At 34.3% G+C, this 20,194-nt stretch overlaps 1 protein-coding gene across 8 annotated transcripts in view; it reads right to left on the reverse strand.

Annotated features, from left to right (window-relative positions):
* The window catches only part of HACE1 (HECT domain and ankyrin repeat containing E3 ubiquitin protein ligase 1), a 92,745-nt gene that overhangs the window by 15,110 nt on the left and 57,441 nt on the right, over window positions 1-20,194 (reverse strand). For 6 of the 8 annotated variants that reach the window (XM_036024522.1, XM_036024521.1, XM_028508856.2 and 3 more), the window contains 7 exons: window positions 19,976-20,063; window positions 14,987-15,098; window positions 14,793-14,890; window positions 14,524-14,611; window positions 10,261-10,410; window positions 9,551-9,747; window positions 1,267-1,398 (listed from right to left, as the gene is read on the reverse strand). In XM_036024522.1, coding sequence (XP_035880415.1) covers window positions 1,267-1,398; window positions 9,551-9,747; window positions 10,261-10,410; window positions 14,524-14,611; window positions 14,793-14,890; window positions 14,987-15,098; window positions 19,976-20,063 — 865 coding nt within the window. The remainder of the gene's footprint in view (window positions 1-1,266; window positions 1,399-9,550; window positions 9,748-10,260; window positions 10,411-14,523; window positions 14,612-14,792; window positions 14,891-14,986; window positions 15,099-19,975; window positions 20,064-20,194) is intronic. The other 2 variants (XM_036024523.1, XM_036024525.1) reach the window with 1 other exon arrangement.

The following is a 20,194-nucleotide window of genomic DNA, read 5'->3' on the forward strand; positions in this document are numbered from 1 at the left end:
CAATCCAAAAGCACCTATGCACCCCAATAGTCATAGCAGCACAATTTACAATAGCCAAGTGTTGGAAGCAACCTACGTGCCCATCAGTAAATTAATGGATCAAAAAACTGTGGTACATTTACACAATGGAATTCTATGCAGCAGAAAGAAAGAAGGAGCTCCTACCCTTTGCAACAGCATGTATGGAACTGGAAAGCATTATGCTAAGTGAAATAAGCCAGGTGGTAAAAGACAAATACTATACGATTTCACCTTTAACAGGAACTTAAACAACAAAACAAACAAACAAGCAAAATATAACCAAAGACACTGAAATAGAGAACAGGCTGACAGTGACAAGAGGGGAGAGGGGAGGGAATTTCAAGGGTAAAGGGGGAAGGGTTTGCAGGAACAAGTATAAAGGACACATGGACAATAACAATGGTGGGGGTGGAAATGGGAGGGAGGTGGGGAGAACTGGGGAGGGTGAGCTGGGATGGGAGTAAAAGACAGAAAACTGTACTTGAACAACAATTAAAATAAAAATAAAAAATAAAAATTTTAAATTAAAAAATAAAAACTATACTGTACTTAAAATACTACTGTGTTTTATTAGGGAGTCAGAAACTCATAGGGTTTAAAAAAATTATTACCAAAAATAAAAGAGAAAAAGGAAATAAGGGAAAATGCAAACATAGATTATATGAAACTAGAAATCCCACTAGATCACAGTAAAAGGCAGGCAAATTAATGAAGTATAACAAAATATTCATTAGGGACTGGAGCCCAGCAAAACAGTGGACTCCACAGAGGTCTGAAATGAAAGATTATAAAATTATGTATGTGATGAAATAAGAAGCTGGAAAAGATGACCCAAATACAACAAGGAAAACCCTATTAATCAATTCTTCTTTTCGGAAGTCCAAGAAGTTTGTATCAATATCTTCTTTACCACAGATAGCCAAATAAAAAATTCAGAAATAATGGAAATTTTGCTTTTGGAAGACTGGCTTTCAGCATCTCCCATGTACAGCGCTTCGGAAGTAACACTCCACTTTTGTTTGTCACCACTGCGCTCCCTTTCGCGTTAAGAAACTGCTAACCTGGTGACTAAGTTTAAAAGAGGAACAAACACAAGTGTTGCAACAAGTCTCTAAACATGAACACTAAACCATAAATCTTACACATTATCCCATTCATCATAGTATTCCAAAACTATTTCTGAATTACATCATCTTGAGTTTTGTACTGCTGTATAACGACAAAGGAGCTGATGTTCTTCCTTACCAACTCAAATTCGTCAAACAGTTGTATGAGGGAAGGTGGAATGAACATATGAAAGCCCTGTAAAAAGGCATTGATCTGAGGCTGAATGGCTCTTGTCATTCGAAGTTCAGTAACAAGCTGGACATACTCCGCCTATTAAAAAAAAAAAAAACAGCTTTTGTGATGACTTTTAATTTCACATATTTAAGATAATGTTGATATAATCATTTCTCACTTAAGAGGTGAAGTTTAGAATTAATTTGGCAAGAATATCCATTCACTACACTGTTTAGGCCAAACTCCTAATCACCCATGATTTCTCTTACATCTGTATCAGTAAGTGCTACCAGATCTACTTCCAAAAAATTAGCCTCAGTCTGGCCTTACCTCATCACTTTTAACTTTTAACACGCTGGTCCAAGTCATCATCATCTCGCCTAAATCACTGCAACATCTGGTGTCCCTGTTTCCACTTTAACTCTGTACTGCTCCTTCTCCACCCCACAGAGTGATTTTCTAAATATAATTTAGATCACATAACTTTCCCGCTCAAAACCCTACACTACCTTCCCATGACACTTAGAATAAAATCCGAATTCCCTTCCTAGCCTCTCTGCCTTGCTTTCTCACTCATTTCCTTCCACTCTCCCCTTGCTCACTAACTGTATTGCCCAAGCACAAGCTTGTTCAGGCCTCAGTGTCTTTATACATCCTGATGCCTCTGACTGAAAAGTCTCATTAGGATATAATCTCTCTGCAGGCAGGGTCCCTGTCTGGTTTACCAGCATACATCCTCAGCTCCTAAAAACAGTTATGACCACTTTGTAAGTGTTCAAAAACTGTGTGGTAAATGCATACATTCAACAAGTTCATTTAATACATACTTAGAACTTGATAAAATGGCTCATTTAACTGTAGCTGATTTGATTCTGAGTTAAGGTAAGCTACTTTTACTCTTTTTATTTTAAAATACATCATCATCGTCATAGGAAATAGTGTCACTGAAAATTTTGACTGGTAATAAAAAACGCATTTTGGGTCAGACCAGAATAAATTATCATATATATTCTATCAATTATTATCATTTATCTACTTTAATTTACATCTAAGTGAAACTTTGTGACTTAAAAACAGTATGTCGTATGTAATTCTCACTTCCCAGGAACAAATGCTCTAAACATAAGGGGGACAAAGCCTGTTTTAGGACCTTCCCTTTACTTTTATTGACTTACTTATTTAATCATTGGCACTTACCTGATGCTATGTTCCCCACCTCCCAAAAACCCACAGGCGCTGAGCCAGCAAGTTAGATTTGACTTCTGGCTATGAATTCTCCTTATATCCCAGAGCTACAGAAGTGTCATAGTGAATTCCTCACAGCTCTCCCCAAACCCCATGTGGCTCCTTGTACAAGCTGGCACAGGAAAAGCTACTATCCCTGTCATTGAATCTATTCCTATCCCCAAATCCTACTCCCTAGCACCCAAAGGCTTTTCTCCACTGTATAGGAATTAATCAGTGACTACAAGTTACATACAGATAGTTACTAGATGGGGACAGAAATGGGTGCCCAACAATCAAATAGAAACATAAAGCTAAAATTCCAGGGCCCAATTAGGAAATAATATATAATAACACACTTCTAAGTGATAACCAGCAGTGATTTCCGTATTAGTACATGATTATACTGATATTTATGTGTGCTCTGAAACTGCTTACTGAACACTACAATTCTTTTTGCCCCATTCAACCATTAATTATATGTTTAAGGTGCTATATATTATTTTTCCTTAACAAAAATAGCTTTTTCTCAAGAGGTTTTGCTTTTATAATCTTAAGGCACTATTTAATAGTCATTGCTCAAGACCTTAATAAATTATGAAGTATGAAAGTAAAAGATTTTAAATTGAAGTACACTTAACCTATTTTAATTTGCCATTGCACTCTCTCTTATTAGACTAGTACAAATTCTCTTTTTTATCAGTTAATTACTATTTTTACTCATACATTTGATTTTCAGAAATTAACTTTCACAAGTATACTAATCTTTGCTCACATGTTCCCTTCTCTTCCATCGAACATTATTTTCCACATTTATTTCTGTAACTCTGGGTCACAGTTATTGGATATCAGTTAGTAAAAATCAATTCTTTCAGATACCAGTGTCCATATTAAGTTAATTTAAATGTGAATGGATCTTGGTCTAAATTATTTCTCAGTAAAGCAATAAAATCCTAGCCGTCATAAATAGCCCTGAGAGTAGTAAAATAAGTGTTTTCAGGTAGTGAAAAATAACTGTGTTTAACAGTTAAAATCTACAGAAAACAGAAAAAAAATCTAAACCCAAAAGCTTCTAAAATGTTGCTCTGCATCCTTATACAGTACATCCTCAAACAGAAAAACACACATGAACATTTTCTTGACGATACTGTATAATTAGTACTATGAAAAGCCACTATTATTATGCACTAACATTTTGACTGTTCACAAAGCTCTATGGAGACGCACTGGCTGCATTCCCTCTGCCTACGCAAGCAGTCAGTGCCTCACCTCCACACGTATGCCCTACACATCTACATCAAAAATCTTACATGCCTTAAACAGTGGATATACAGATGATAATCAGTCTACAAAACACTGGCATAAAGAACTGTACAATCAAACATTAAATATGAACCAAATCTAAAATCTCACTCTTTTCTAAGGTATTAAAAGAGATGATATAGCCCTGGCTGGCGTAGCTTAGTGGATTGAGCGCAGGCTGAGAACCAAAGTGTCGCAGGTTCAATTCCCAGTCAGGCCACATGTCTGGGTTGCAGGCCACGGCCCTCAGCAACTGCACATTGATGTTTCTCTCTCTCTCTCTTTCTCCCTCCCTCCCCTCTCTAAAAAAGTAAATAAATAAAATCTTTAAAAAAAAAAAAGGGAGAGATGATATAACTTAAGGGAGGTGGGGGAGTATCTTTCATCCCCCAACAGATGGCACATTTGCTCCTACCTGAGTTTTGTTGTTAATTCTTTGAGGGCATAAAATCATACCAGATGCCACAGACTTAAATTGAAGAATTAACTATATACAAAATTCTGAGTTAGTACTTGTACTGAATAGTTATGTCAACATATATAGTTTCCGACTTAGAAAGCCTCAGTGTGGAAATAAGAATAACAGCAAAAACCCTAGCAACTCTTTTAGCTGAACTTCTGAGCCTCATAACTGATACAACAAAGGCAAAAAAAAAAAAAAAGTAACTAAGAAGGAACAAATAACATTAAGATTAATGAGATGCAACTTCTGACACTATGCTCCAGATAAATTACAGGTTTAGTTATAGAAATGTTTTAATATTTCCTAGTTTTCTGAATGTGTATAATGACTAATATCACTACTCAGAAGTGTTCCTTAAAATTCCAACTTATTTGGACCTAGATTATGTCTTTTGATGAAGGACAGTGGTGATGTTGAAAACTTGACACATCTTTTCAAGCTATTTTTCTTCTTTTTCATTCTTTGTAGAAAAATATCTAACTAAACCATATTTATGTAAATAATAAACTCTTATAGTAAAAACAAGATGTCCCTTTCCCCTCCTCTAAATAAACCGATAAATTTGCCTGTATTTATAAAACTGTCTGGAATTTTTTTTAGCAATTTATAGTTTAAATAGCATTAATTTTGACATAATTCAGTGAACTGTTTGAATATAAATTTTTGGTAATAAAAGCTTCCTTCCTGGGTTTATCCACTTGATTATTACTGCTCTGTTATGGAACAATTATCACTGAAAACTTCTGTCCCTAGAACTCAAAAGAATAACAGGTTTCTTTTGTAGAGATAAGTAGATACAAAAAAAAGAAGACATGTTCTTACAATATAGTATTTTTCAATAATTTTTTCTTGATGAGTATATTCTTATTTTCAAGGTCACAGATTAGTTACAAACATTAATAGTCTGGTAAAAATCATATTACTTCAGTTTCCTTGAAGAAAATTTAGTTATTGAAAATAGTGATTCTTCAGATAACCATTTCATGGATTTGGTAAAATTTTAGAATATACTTACTAAAATGCAAAGAAAAGTATGTTCTCTTTGTAGACAGAGAGATATTAAAGATAATTTAAAAGCATAAATGTACATATCTCCATGAAAAAAAAGATAATTTAAAATCCAGTTTTAAAAGTTTTCCAAGTAATGAAAAGATTTCTCACGGTACACTTTTCTGTAGATAAAATAAGGAATCCACCACTATATATACAAACTTGTACTTTGTGCCTCTATATGCATCAGAAGTGTTTGTGTGTGAAATAAATCAAATGAATGTAGCAATAAAATACAAGGTATTAACCATATAAAAATGAAGTGGAGGAAAATATGCTAAATATTTATTTACAACCTTATTCATATTCACTGACTTAGTAAATAAGAGGCCTAGCAGTTACACAATCATACAGACCTTGATTTAAACTGAGGATCCACCACTTACTAATCTTGAGCCCTTAAGACAGTTATTTAACTTCTAAAGAAATACATAGTGTCACTCTAGTCAATGTGGCTCAGTTGGTTGGAGCGTAGACCCATTACTGAAAGGCTGAGTGTCAGATTGCCAGTCAGGGAATATGCCTAGGTTGCAGTTCGATCCCCAGTCCGGACGCATGCAGGAGGCAGCTGGTCAGTGTTTCTCTCTTACATCAATGTTTCTCTCCCTCCCTTCCTCTCTCTCTAAAAAGCAATGGAAAAATGTCCTCGGGTGAGGAAAAAAAAAATGAATATATAGTGTCATAGTTACAAACCCAGGCTTGAAATTTATACTCTGCCTGTGTTCAAATACTAGCTCCAACACTTACTAATCATGTGATTTGGAGGAAAGCTACTTAAATTCTTTATGCTTCAGTTTCTTGACTTGTAGGAAAAAATATCTACACTTCACATAAAGTACCCAGAACAGTGCCTAACACATTATAAGCACTTAAATGTCAGATGCTTTTAATATTAAAGTTGTTTCCACAATCAATAAGTAGAAATAACTATCTCAAAAGGCTGTTATAATAAATGAGAAACACGCAAAAAACACATCTCAAATACATGAAATATATACATAGTACTCAATAGACAGTAGCGGTTATCATCACCAGAAACCAGACTGATGGTAATGAGGCTGGTGAAGAGCAGGATGGCAACACCAGCCGTCGTTCTGGGGGCCAATCCACTTAAGCAGCAGTCATCTTCGAGTTGTTCTTTTCACCTTCCCAAACAACCAATTACTAAGGTCTATAAATTCTGTATCCTTGAAAGCTATCTCACTTTCTCCACACCCGCTGTTACTGTCTTATAAAATCCCCCCTGCTTGCTCCACAGACCAATGCCACAACATCCTATCAGCTGACCTGACTCCAGTATTGTCCCATTTCAATCCATTCCCCACACTCCAAGCTGAGTTTACGTTTTCCTTAAAAAACAGAAATTCAATCATGTCACTCCCCTCTATGGCATCTGCAATCACCCCAACAGCCTTCAATAATTTTCTAATTTCTAATTGTGAATTAAAGTCTTTCAGATTTGGCCGTTTTCTACCTCTCTCGCCTCATCTTTTTCCACTCACTCACCTTGCAATCTAAGCAGATCCACAAGAGAAGAGAAGAGATCCACAAGTCTCTTCTTTCTGTGGTTTCCCAAACATATGCTCAATCACCCCTGTGACTTCCTGTAAGCACAGAGCACTTCCTTCTACCCGTCCTTACTCCTAACTGACCACTTAGTGATTCTCCTCTGTTCAACTTCCATGCCACCTACTCCATTCCCTGATATCCTGTCTCATCCCACCCCCATTTTTCCCCTCCCAGCCAGAATGAACTTGATGATTACTATTGTAAAAGTGTTGCTAACACTTAAATGCAAGTAGTTTACTCTTCATTTCTAGCTGTTAGCTATAACTGAAGATTTAAGGGGGGAAAAAAGTCACTTTTAACTCCAGATTTCACAGTTCTACAATTTCAGTTTTTCATCAAGAATTTAAAAGTGAAATTAAAAGTAAAAAAGTGAAAGCAAAACAAAATGAAGATTAAAAAAATACTTAAATGTAGAGGGCTGGCAAAAAACAAACAAACAAAAAAAAAACTTAAATGTAAATATTTAGCTCCTGGTAATTCAGCCATTTTCAAAAATGAAGCCAAGGTTTTTTTTGTCAGATTTTAAAACAAATCATTGACACATACAAAATTAAATTTTAAAAAAGCAATATACTTCAAATGTAAAACCAATATATTGTCTTCTGCCTTACATCACTTGTATTTTTTAATGTACTACTTTTTAAACAAAGGTATTTTCATCTATTTGGTTTCACTCTATAATTACCAAAGCCTTTCAATAAAACTGAGGAATAAATGCCTCCCCCATGTGGAGATCAGCTTACATAGGCTTTCTCTTACTAACTAGCTTGGCAAGTCATTTAAGCTTCAAAATGCCTATAAATTTTGAAGTTGAACTCCAAACGTGACAATTATCATTTGATACCTATAAAGGTAAGTAGATAAAAGGCTGACCCTAAAGTAACAAAAGTTCATGACAAAAATGTGTGTTAAAAAAAACACCTCTAAAGAACATGGTTTGAAACTTTTATTTGTAAATTAAATACTTTAACAATTTTAAAGTATTGTGAGTGATAAATTTAAGCTGTTGGTATGTTTAACAATCCGGTTGTTTATTAAATGACATTAAATGTTTAAGTATCAACAATCAGATATAAAATCAAACTTGGCTCTTACTGGTAATATTAGAAAATGAAGAAGTTCAATTTATTATGAAAAATTTTTATATCGGAAAAATGAAAGCTGAGAAGAATTAATATATTAGTGATTGGGATCCTGCTTTTACTTCTGTTACTAAAACTACTGAAAAAGATTAGCCTGTAATCAACCAAGCAATTAGTTAAGATAGTTAAATAAAAATGTATTAAACTTAGAAACTAAAGTTTCAAGCTCTTTAATATTACAAAAGTATTCTAGTTTCAGACTAGAATCAAGATGAAGGGTATACCTTCAATGTGAGTATATTCTCATTTGTTATTATTTTTTCCATATCTTCCTTCTTTCTAGATTTCAATAAAAGACTAACTGTAAAAGAATAAAATATGAATTTTTAAAAATCTAAACAAATGTCACATCATAGTGGAAAGGAAGCTCTCCAGTAGGAGGAATAGGTTTAATACCTATCGTGCAATTGTTACTGGGGCTTTCCACCTTGTTACCTAAAGCATATCTGAGAGGAGTGACAAAGCCACTCATCAGACACAGTGTTCACAGACAGGAATCATGTTTGAGGTTTCCTCACAAAAAGCAATCCCTTGTTCATGAGAAGGAGTCTATGACTTCATTGCCCATAATTGAGTATACATCTCCAGAGTAAAATAAACTAACATATCACTATAAGGTTGGGCAATCTAAAAATTAGAAGAATTTGAAAATATTTTTATTCACTAGCAAGCTAATATAGATTTTAAAAATTAATTTAAGTACTTTACTATTTTAATTTGTAGAGCATCATATGCTTCATTGTATTAAAAGTCAAGTAAGGTCTTCCTCAACATGATTAATTTTGTAAATAGTACACGGAACATTAGATTTGCAACTAGGAGACCTGGGTTTTGGTGCTTGCTTTAGGCTTCAGTATCCTCAAGTGTAAAATGAGAGGGTAGAATGAAAACATTCCAAGTATAAATGTGGAAAAACTTGTTCCTGATTTTATGTGTCAAAGATAAACTTCATGCTTGTTTATATGTACAGTATCTAAGTTTCAAAAAGTAAAATTATGTAGCTTAATCTAGGCCTCCAATACCCTGTAAACATCTGAAATTAAAAGCCTATTTTATCAAAAAAACTATCCAATAACAATGTTTGTAATGTGCTTTTAGGTTTATATAATGCTAGTAAAAATTCTCTGTAGGAGGCATTATCATCTCAGTTTTACAGACTAGAAAACTGAGGCTCAACGAGTTTAGCTAAAAAAATGGCCAATTCTTTTGGCCTAAAAAAAAATCAGTATTTTACTAAATTGCTAGTCTAAAAAGGTTCCATGAACATTATTTTTATAGTTAGATGATTCTGAAGCTGTCTTGGAACTATAATCCAACTAAAGGAAAGAAAAAAGTTTTTAATTTTATTAACCATGAGTCTGATATGTGATGGTTTAGTTAAATATTTTATCTGTTATAAAACTCTAACAATAAAAGCTTTTTTAGTTAGTACCAGGAGACTTCAGAATATCAGGGTCAAATTACAAACAATGGCTAAGGTAAAAATTCAAATACTTACTTTGTTATTTTGTGTCACCAGAATACTTTCACCCCCAGGTTTCAAAGGCACCTCTTCCATTGCTCCAAAAACATCAGTCTCAACAGAAAAAGTTAGTTCTAGACCTAGATCACTAATATCATTATCTAAAATCCACTGTAAATTTTTGGCATATTCTGGATCAATAGATGCCACATCTTGGTAATTTACAGGAATACCTATAAATGTAAACATACAGCAGTCATATTTTAATGTTTTTGCCTTTCCTTATCTGTTTAATGGTAAAATACTGCCCTCTACAGATACTGTGCAAAACTGCAAAATATAATCAAATTCACAGCATGATTTAAATGGATGCTAATTCCTGAATCTGAAGGTATGTTAATTTAAGACTACATTTCTTCCACATTTTTACAATGTAATCTTTCTTTGAAATAGCTACTCAGGAAATTATAAACTTCAAAAAATACCAATTCTCTTACTATATTCGTATCAAAATGCATTCTTAGCATAAATACACACACACTAAAATAAAAAAAATTTGTAGCAAAAGAGTAGATTTCCCACCCCTCTGAGGCCCCCATTTAAATGCCTTACATATACAGATAGTTTCTAATGAAAATAAAAATGATCTTGTCCAAAATGCCATTACTTACCAAATTAGATTTCCCTAAAAACTTGAAGAAAAACACTTTAAGTAAATGTCTATGGAAATAATCTTACAGCCATACCAAGAATGTGCTTGTAGAATGATCTGGTGAAGTAAATGTTGACTAGCTGCCTGTGGTTCAGTGCTAATCCCAAGATCTGTCCAGCAAACCGGAAATAGTTCAGGTGATCGGGATTTACATAGGAGTTGCTATTAGGCTGAAAAGTTGTTCCTATTAAAATACAAAATAATTTATTTTAAAAACCTATAAGCAGAAGAGAGATCATTTTAATGCAGATAAATCAGTTCATACAAAACTTCAGCAAAACTGAAGCTATCTATAAACTTCCACAGGAATGCTCTTTGTGGACTATATAATAGGCAGTGGAACTTGAGGTACAAAAGATGACCATTAACTCACACACGTGTCACAGCAAGTCTTTGTACAGAGAGAAAATTTTAGAATACTTTTAACTGTACTTTTAACTGTTGTGATTGGAAGATTTGTCAGAGAGGCCCCGGAAATAATATATTAAAAGATCTCTCTCCCTCTCTCTCTCACTCTCTCTCTCTCTCTCTCTCTCTCTCTCTCTCTCTCTCTCTCTCTCTCTCACACACACACACACACACACACTCTCTCTCACACACACACAGTGCTGTCATAAGCAGTGTGGGGAAATAGCTACTGGGCTGTGAATTCAGGCATTCTACTGTCCTTCAGGCCCAGAACAGTAAATATTTACTACTTTTTGCTTCTTATGGAACAGAGCACTACAAAAGAATATCTAAAAATTTTAAATGTACAACTGTTCTTAAGTGACAGACCAAATCAATGAACTTGATACCGTTTAACAATTATCAGAAAATCACCAAAGTCCACAAGTTAACCAATTCATCCTCATGGCAAATAATCAATTAAGTACAATACCACTGAGGTGTAAAAGTAAAAATGGCAAGGGCAATAGTTATCAATTACTGTCACAATCTACTCCATATGTGTACGCAATGGAGTATATGACTCCGCTTATATGAAAAAAGTCTGGAAACAGATAGTGGTGATGGTTATACAACATTTAAATGTACTTACTGCCACTGAATTATAACACTTTAATATGGTTAAAATGGTAAATTTTACTTTATCACAATAAAAACATCTCAAAGAGCTCTGGCTGGTGTGGCTCAATGGATTGAGCACCCACCTGAGAACTACAAGGTCACCAGTTCGATTCCCAGTCAGGGCACATGCCCAGGTTGCAAGACAGGTCCCCAGTTGGGGGCTTGCAAGAAGCAATCTATCAACATCTTTCACACTGATGTTCTCTCTCTTTCTCCCTTCCCCTGTCTCTAAAAATAAATAAAATCTTTAAAAAATTAAAAAATAAAGTCTCAAAGAAACCTAGTGCAATGGATAAATCTAATACCAAAATCTCAACTTTAAATAACCGTCCCTCCCTCCCTACTCTTCTGTGATAATCACTAACTTCTCTCATCATTCAACAAATATTTATTGAGTTCATGCTACTTACTACTCTTCTAGGCACCCGGGCTAAAAGAAAGAATAACTGATAAATCTAATGAAATGGCATCCAAGAAAAATAAAGGAAAAATAAAAAAGTACTGGAGAGTGAAATGTTTGGTCATTTAGTATATATATTTTGACAATAATTCCCTTTATTCTTCATTGGTCTTTGATTTATTAGAATTGGCACTGGACTAAATTGCCATGACAAATTTACTTAGATATAAGGTACAAATTTGGAAGCTTATGGGTGAATGATTTAAAAGAGCCACATAAAGCTATTTATTCACCTTTTGAGAATCATTCCCAGTCATAATGTAAGACTGGATATTAAAAGTCAAAGCAAAGTTCTGTGAGATGAAGAAAAACTTCAAAGATAAACCTACCATAATTTCAAAAAATATAGTATTCTGAGAATAATCACAAATATCTTTTACCTATTAAAAATAGTGAGTGCTTAGGGTAACTGATGAACCAGCAAAGACTTTTGATAACTCGACTTTACCCCCAGGGCTGTGTATAATTCCTTCCCTAAGTACTTCTGGGAAGCCTGGGTTAGTAAAAAGAATAGATATGGAGACATAGAAAAAATGAAACAAATAGGAAAAATATTCAGGAAACAAATAATAGTTTTTAATTTGAAAAGTAGTAAAAACAATATAAATTTTATGTTATGTTTTAAGTTCAAAATAAGAGTAACTGTAATATTCCCAGCTATTTTTATCACTTCAGAAAAACTGTATTTTACAGAACAGTAACAATAACATCTAATAGTTATTTCCGCTTTCTATGTGCCAGGTACTAGGCCAATCATTTTTTACGTAACAGCCAATTGATTCTCACTCACTACATTATAAAACATCGGTCGTCACCATTTCAAATCAGCAAACTGAGATCCAGAAAGGTTACACTTACTGACCCAAGATCATAGCATGAGAGGCAGAGCCATCATTCACATCAGTGTAACAACAAAGGCCAAACAGCCACTATACTACATCACTTCTCAAATGTACCTTAATTTAGAGAAATTATTATAGAAGTTAGATCTAGTTAAACATTTCCCACATTTAGAAACTGTTAGTTCTTAAATGTAATTTTCTTCATGTCAACTACACATAAGAATGATTTCATCTAGATCAGGGGTGTCAAACTCATTTGCACCGGGGCCACATGAACCTCGAGGTTGCCTTCAAAGGGCTGAACGTAATTTTAGGACTAAAATAAATGTAACAACTCCTTAACTAGGGGGGCAAGGAGCTGGGCACTGCTGCCAGGTAGAAACAAGGGACCGGGCCTGATAAAACAAAGTGGAGGGCCGGACTCGGCCCTTGGGTCTTATGTTTGCCATCAGTGACCTAGATTTTAATGTGTTAATACTATGACCCTAAAGAAAATACTCATATGGCTTACAAACAGAACAACTCACAATCTTTATAGTCTATGTGCTTCAATATATGCTTTGCTATAAATTTGTAGCATAAGGAAGTACCTCATCTAATGACTTCAAACCAAATCTGTTTTTCAGGTATGGAACTAACTAGACTCAGAATAAAGGGCCGTAAAGAAAAGAAAGAAATCTAAAATACAATGTTTTAATGCTAAGTCTTACATCAAAAACTAGGCCTAACTAACTAAACCCAGTGTCCCATCAATCTTGTCAACCTCAACAAATCCATTTCATAGCAAAGAGTTAAAGGTAACAGGGTGTAAGCTGGCAGTCCCATATTCCTAAATAATTTCAAATATACCAGGCATATCTGAGGAGCCTGTCACACAGGTAAACATCCACAGCTGCCTAGCATCACTGCAGCCCACCCCTGCTTGCCTCTCTGAGTCGTTTTTCTTATTCAAAGGAGATTTGCTGCTCATTTGGTTGGATACAATCAGGAACTACAATTAATGAAGCACTCTTATTCTTATTTTAAAAATTTAAACACTGGGAAAGAAAACATTTTCAGGAAATAAAAGCAACTGTACACAGCATTTAGAAACTGAAATCCTACCTTCCCTTGGATGTCTCTGTTAAGTTACAAAACTCTCAACTATACCTCACACCAATAAGGCAGTATTAACCAATTCCATTTAGCCTACAATATAAAATTACAATTCTGTAGGTCAACAGCACCATTTCAACAGAGGTTTTCATCTGTAATATATGGTTAAATTAGAGCTTTTTAAAAACAATGTAATCTTAATTGTATTTCTTTTCCGTTACCATTTAGTCCCCTTATACTTCCCTCCCCCCAGCAGTAAGAGCTTTTTAGTCGTAAGGTCTTGATATTTCAAAAAAGACTGAAAACTAAGTTACTATACATAAACAGACTTTAAGTTAAGATTTGACACCATACTTCTAGACTGTGTTTTTATGAACAATAAATTTTGAGACCTGGAAGCTCAAATAGGGCTAGCAAATTTTAATTTTTCCAAATAAGGCTTTACATTATTTTTAAGTCCATCTACTATCACTATTTCACTAAAGGAAATTTTAATTCAAGAAAAGTAGACTAAAGGATAATCCTTAAAGTAAATAAATTTAGTTTTAGTTTACAAATGACTAATGAAAAGTTTCTCGGGTACCAGCACTAGTATCCAAGACAAGCATCTGAGAATCAAGTGTTTAAAGGAAAGTCTGCTAGACCGAGTCAGTCTCCACTCATAATTGTGTTAATGTAGACAAACATTCTAAATTTCAGTTGTCTCTTCTATCAAATGGGAATACTCCACCTATTTCATAAGGCTACTATGGGAATCAAAGAATAAAATACACTGAAGTAGTATGAAAATGTGAGAAGCCACAGAAAAAGTCATCTAAACTGTACAACTTACCGTCAGCTGACTGGGTAAACAGTGCATAATCAGGATTGACTATCTCATTAGACAGAATATCAAACCACTCACGCACAACACCTTGACCCTGAGTTCAAGAAAATAAAATTAAGTATCAAAGGAAATATATAAAATGGGGAATGTTTTATAAATAATAAAATTAAAATCATATTAAATTTCTTCCATTATTGATTAAATATCAAATTTTATTCAGGTGCATTCCAACCTTTTACATGCACTGATGTTCACAGCACTTATCTCATACCCACCATGCCTTCTTCTCCATGGAACCGCACAGCAATTCCCTGCTTTAGCTTTGCACAGTTTGCTTTTGACACAACTTCACAGCTACTCCTAAAAATAGAATCTAAATATGTAGCATTGATTAATTTCACATATTAAAACTTACAATAATTAGTATTTTGCGCCTCACATACATGTCCATTTTCTCTGTTACACATACCTCTGTGGACCAGCAGGATATCACTTTCATTCACTGGCCTGTGCACCATGTCTGAATCTGGTTGTCCTGAGTGCAAATGCTCGTAGAACCACTCACAGCGATCTTTAAATGGCTACCCCAACAAATAACAGTATAATATGTTAGCAGTATTCCAGTCACCTCTTAAATTTACTAACTAGCATGCTAAATGCCCCTTCTACAAATAATCACCCTCGGACATTTGTTTATAATAAGTGGTTCTAGATAATGTCCTGCCATTTCAGCAACTACTCACAAAAAGGCAGAGCTCAGCTGAAATACTTTGACTATCTAGGGAGTGTGTTTTTTAAAATTCCCTACATTTTCAACAGAGAAGACTTTATAAATTAGAAGGTTATATCCAAGAACTTAATGTCATATGTATAGTTAAACACACTTACTCTCAATTTCTTTTGACCCCAACAAGGCTTATAAAAATATAACTTTTTTCAGAAAAATTATGTCACATGTTCCATTTAATTTTTCATGAAAATAATCTTTTCACCTAAATTTACTTAGTTTTATCTTTTGAATATATGCAGCAACCAAAAAAGAATTTGTAAGCTTCTTCTTTCCTTCCTCCTTCCCTTCTTCCACCCTAAGAATTAAAGAATAAGATCTCTTAAGCAGAAATGTCTCTACATTTTGTTAATTTGCCAGATATGCAAATGCAGGTGATTTGCAATTTTTTTATGATTATTCAGAAAGAACTGCTGAATACCCAGCATGTGCTAACACTGCAGGTAACCTAAGAGCTGTAAACATCTCAATTTGCTAAAAACTGTTTAATACAGTTAAAGAGATGAGACTAGCATGAGAATAATACCATACATAAACAATATTAAGTTCTACACAATGAAGTGCAAATTACAGTATATTAAGAATTTAGAGGAATTAAGAATACTCTCAGAACTTTAGTTTTTCCACCTGTAAAATAGGGAAAATACTTCTAGGGCTAATTTTGAGAATTAAGTTAAAACTGCAAATACGGAGCATAATAATTATAATAATAAATTAGCTAATGTTTATTAAAGTACCTATAAGCCAGGTACCATTCGAAGCACTTTATATGCATTTTGACATATCCTTACAACATTCTGAGGAAAGAGACTCTTATTACACCCATTTCACAGAAGAAAAAATGTAACACCATGGTTAACTTTTAGAAATACTCAACACCCAGAATGCTCAATAAAAAGGTATTGCTCTTGTTATCACTCATAACGATGTTAAAATTATTGTGAATACGTATTTAAAATGAGAGTAAACATCCTTGCCATTATCAGATATTAAATATTAAACTACTGATATATCCTTTATCTGTAAAATGTGAACCAAGAAATAAAAGTGGCAATTTTTAAAAGTAATTCAAAAGGAACATCAAACGGTACAAAATGCTAGTAAAAGCTAGTAAGATATCTGTAAGATCAAAACATCCACATACATATACACACACCTGAAGCCAAAAGGCAGATTTTTATGTGTAAACTTTCTGAGCACCTGCACTTCCATAAAATAATTCACAAAACAGGACTGTTACAGCAATACAAAATGTTTCTCCCTTTAACTAGAGGTCACCTGAAAACCACCAACAGAACAAGAAGTCAATCCCTTAGAAGATACTCTAATTGGTATTTTTGGTTTTAATTGGTATTTTTTTCCTTTGGAACAGCCTCCGAGTTACAAAAAATTTTTCTTTCTTTCTTTCTTTCTCTTTCTTTCTTTCTTTCTTTCTTTCTTTCTTTCTTTCTTTCTTTCTTTCTTTCTTTCTTTCTTTCTTTCTTTATTTATTTTTAGAAAGAGGGGGAGGGAGGGAGAAAGAGAAGAGAAATATCAATGTGTGGCTGCCAGTCATTTGGCCCCCACTGGGAACCTGTCCCACAACCCAGGCATGTGCCCTGGCTGGGAGTCAAACTGGCGACTCTGGTTTGCAGCCCACACTCAATCCACTGAACTACACCAGCCAGGGTGTAGATTTCTAAATATAGTAGAATATAAAGTATTTCTTCTTCCTGACGTTAATGTAAATTGCCAACAAGATGTCCAGTTATCCCTAAACCTTCAGTGTATAGTTCCTACAAATAAGAGAATTCTTCTACATAACCAGAAAACAACCATCAAAGTCAGAAAATTAACACAGACGCATTACTATATCTAATCTTTAGACCCAAAGCAAGTTTTGCCAGTTTCCTAACAATGTCCTTTATAGCACAATGACTCGTGAATTGTATTTAGTTGTCTGTCTCATTTTGGTAGAGTTCTTCGGTGTTTTCTTAATTTTCATGACCTCAATATTTTTGAAGATTGCAGGTCAGTGTTTTGTTAGAATGTCCCAATTGGAGTTAAGTCTGATGTTTTCTCCTGATTAAATTTAGTGTGTGCATCTTTGGCAGGAATATTAAAGAAGCGATACCATATTCTTTCTCCATGCATCTTATCAGCTGGCATGCCAATATTGTCTGCTTTGATCACTGCCAAATGTATCCACTTTAAAGTTCTTTTGCTTCTAAATCTTTGTAATCAGTAAGTATTCCATAGAGAGATAGTTTGAAATAATAAATATATAACACACATCATCAAACTTTCCATTTATTCATTAATTATTTTCAATATAGACTCATAATTTAATTTCATTTATAGTATTTTATCATTATTATTTATTTTGAGGTGAGATTGTTTCAGATTTGTCTAGTGGACTCATTCAAACTGGTTCTGGGTCATTTTTAGTACAACATAATTATTTAAACAACTTTCCTGCACAATAAGAAGGTCAGGCTCATCTGTACTTTCCCTGACCTGGCCCTACAGTCAGCCATTTCTCCAGTGAGTTAGGTTTTTTGAGAATGATATTTAAAGACCAAGAACTGAGTGCCAAGATTGCTATACCTATCTACATTAAAAAGTAAGTTCACACTGCTATCTCCAATTACAATCCAACAATGCATGGTTCATTCTATGTTCCTCTGTCTTATAACTCCTTTCTCCAACAATGAGAAACAGCTTCCATAATCTTTACTTATTTGATCAACCTGTATATAACCATTGTATATACCTGTATATATCCCATGAGTGCTAGCATGAATGCTTCACTGCATGGATACCCTCCACCACACTTGGGCTTTGTCAACCTACTCTGAGCAACTGTCACTACCCTCCTCATGGGACATCCTCCACATGCCACCTCAACTCCACTGTCTATGCTGAGCCCCTCTTCTACACACACCCTCCTTTCCATGCCCAAGCTCCAAACCCCACAATGGAACAACATAATGCCTGTGGATACTTCCCTCACCCTGGTCAAAAAGGTACATGTGGTGGAGAGCTGATGCAGATGCTTTTGGACTGAATTTTTTGGGAAGGGAAGAGAAAAAGGAAGTGAAAAGCAGAGACAGTATTGAAAAATAGCAAACTATCCCTTTCAAAAACTGAGCTTCTTTCACCCATAATCTCATTTGCACTAGAATGAAGTCACAATGTAGGTTAAAAAAATAAACTTGAGAACCAGACAAACTTTTAAATTCTGGTTCTCCCACTTAGTAGCTGAATGACTTAACTTACTTAACCTCTTCAGCTTCAGTAACAGTATCCAGTTCACATGATTTCTGTGGCAATAAAATAATCCACATAAAGCATTCAATAAATGTAAATTATTAGTATGTTCTCTTTTACATTATCATGATGAAATAGATGTCAAAGGGTACCTATGTACTTGTGTATAGTTTTTTAAGATTAGTTCTTAGCTTTCTTTAACTGCTGAAAGAATCAGTGTCCCTAAAGACATTTTAAAGCACTTACAGTATTTATCCTATGACTACTATCCAAACCATAGCCTATAGTCTATCCTACACTTCTGATAACAGTTTCCTAGAATTTTGCCAGGATCATGTCATTCTCCTAAAGCAGAGTGAGCAGTGACTCCTGCCACCCTGGCAAACAAAGATTCTTTAATCTGACAATCAAGGCTTAAGGCACAATGACCCAAATCTGCCTTTCCAGAATTATATCACATTCTTCACTTACACAAAATTTCTGCTTCAACCACTGTAGTTTTATATACTTTTCTACCTACATGTTCATATCTTGGCTAGAATGTCCATCTTCCCCATTTACTCTCATCAACATTTTGCATGTTTTTCAAGGTCCAGTGTAAAATCTACCTCCTCTTTGAAATCTCCCTTGACTATAGCAACCAGAAACAAGTGCTTTATCCTATAAACTTCTACAGAACTAGGTAATATTGTAATTACTATCTTATAGGTACATTAATCATCTCCCCTGCTAGACTGAATTAAGATCCTGTTGGAAAAAGGATATATTTCTTCTACCTCTAAAACAACTGCCATAAATTGAACAGATAATGCCAGTCACTGCTTAAAACTTACTCTTTACAAGAGTTTTACAACATTTATCTCTATTTTACAAAGAAACAAAAACTCAAGGATGCTGGAAATATGCTCAAAGTCACATAGTTATTAAGTAGAAAGTTTTTCCTAACATGTTTCATACAAAATGAAATATGTGGAATGAACCCTGGCAGGGGGAAGGTTCTCAGGTCAAAGTTTAGAGGGTTAACAAAGTTTAATCACTGTATTTAGAAAAGGGCTTCTCAAAATCTTTAACAAGGAACTCATAAACTTTATAAATCTCCAACAGGGCATATTTCCCAAGTGTATTTAGGGGTAAAATCCTTGTCTCAAGGACCACTCATTCCAGGAGATGTGGCAACGTGTTCTGTTGTCTTTGAACAGCCTTTGAACATAGCAGGACCTCAATACACACTTCTTGAAGAAAAAAATTACTCCTCATACTAAAGTAACATGCTAACATAACTCTATATTCTAAAAGAATAAAGTAATTTCACTCTTCTTATAGCAGGAAGTATTGTGTATAATAATTACTTCATTAAACAGTACTCAAATTTAGAAAATTTTCCTTAGAAAGACTAGAAATAAGATTAAGAGAAATTTCTACCTGTGCTTTTATGATGTGCATGAATCTTGACATCAACTCAGGACATTCAAGGAGGAAGTGAAAGTGATCAAATATAATTTTGGGATTTCTAAAAGAAAAACACACTTTGTTTAAATGGATAGGAAGGATTAAGTGGCATTAACTGAAATACATAGACACTAAAACAGAAGAATACACCTACTATACTTTCACTCATCATGAAGCATTTTTTGAATAGTT

The sequence above is a fragment of the Phyllostomus discolor genome, chromosome 4, assembly GCF_004126475.2.
Source record: "Phyllostomus discolor isolate MPI-MPIP mPhyDis1 chromosome 4, mPhyDis1.pri.v3, whole genome shotgun sequence".
NCBI classification, from domain to species: domain Eukaryota; kingdom Metazoa; phylum Chordata; class Mammalia; order Chiroptera; family Phyllostomidae; genus Phyllostomus; species Phyllostomus discolor.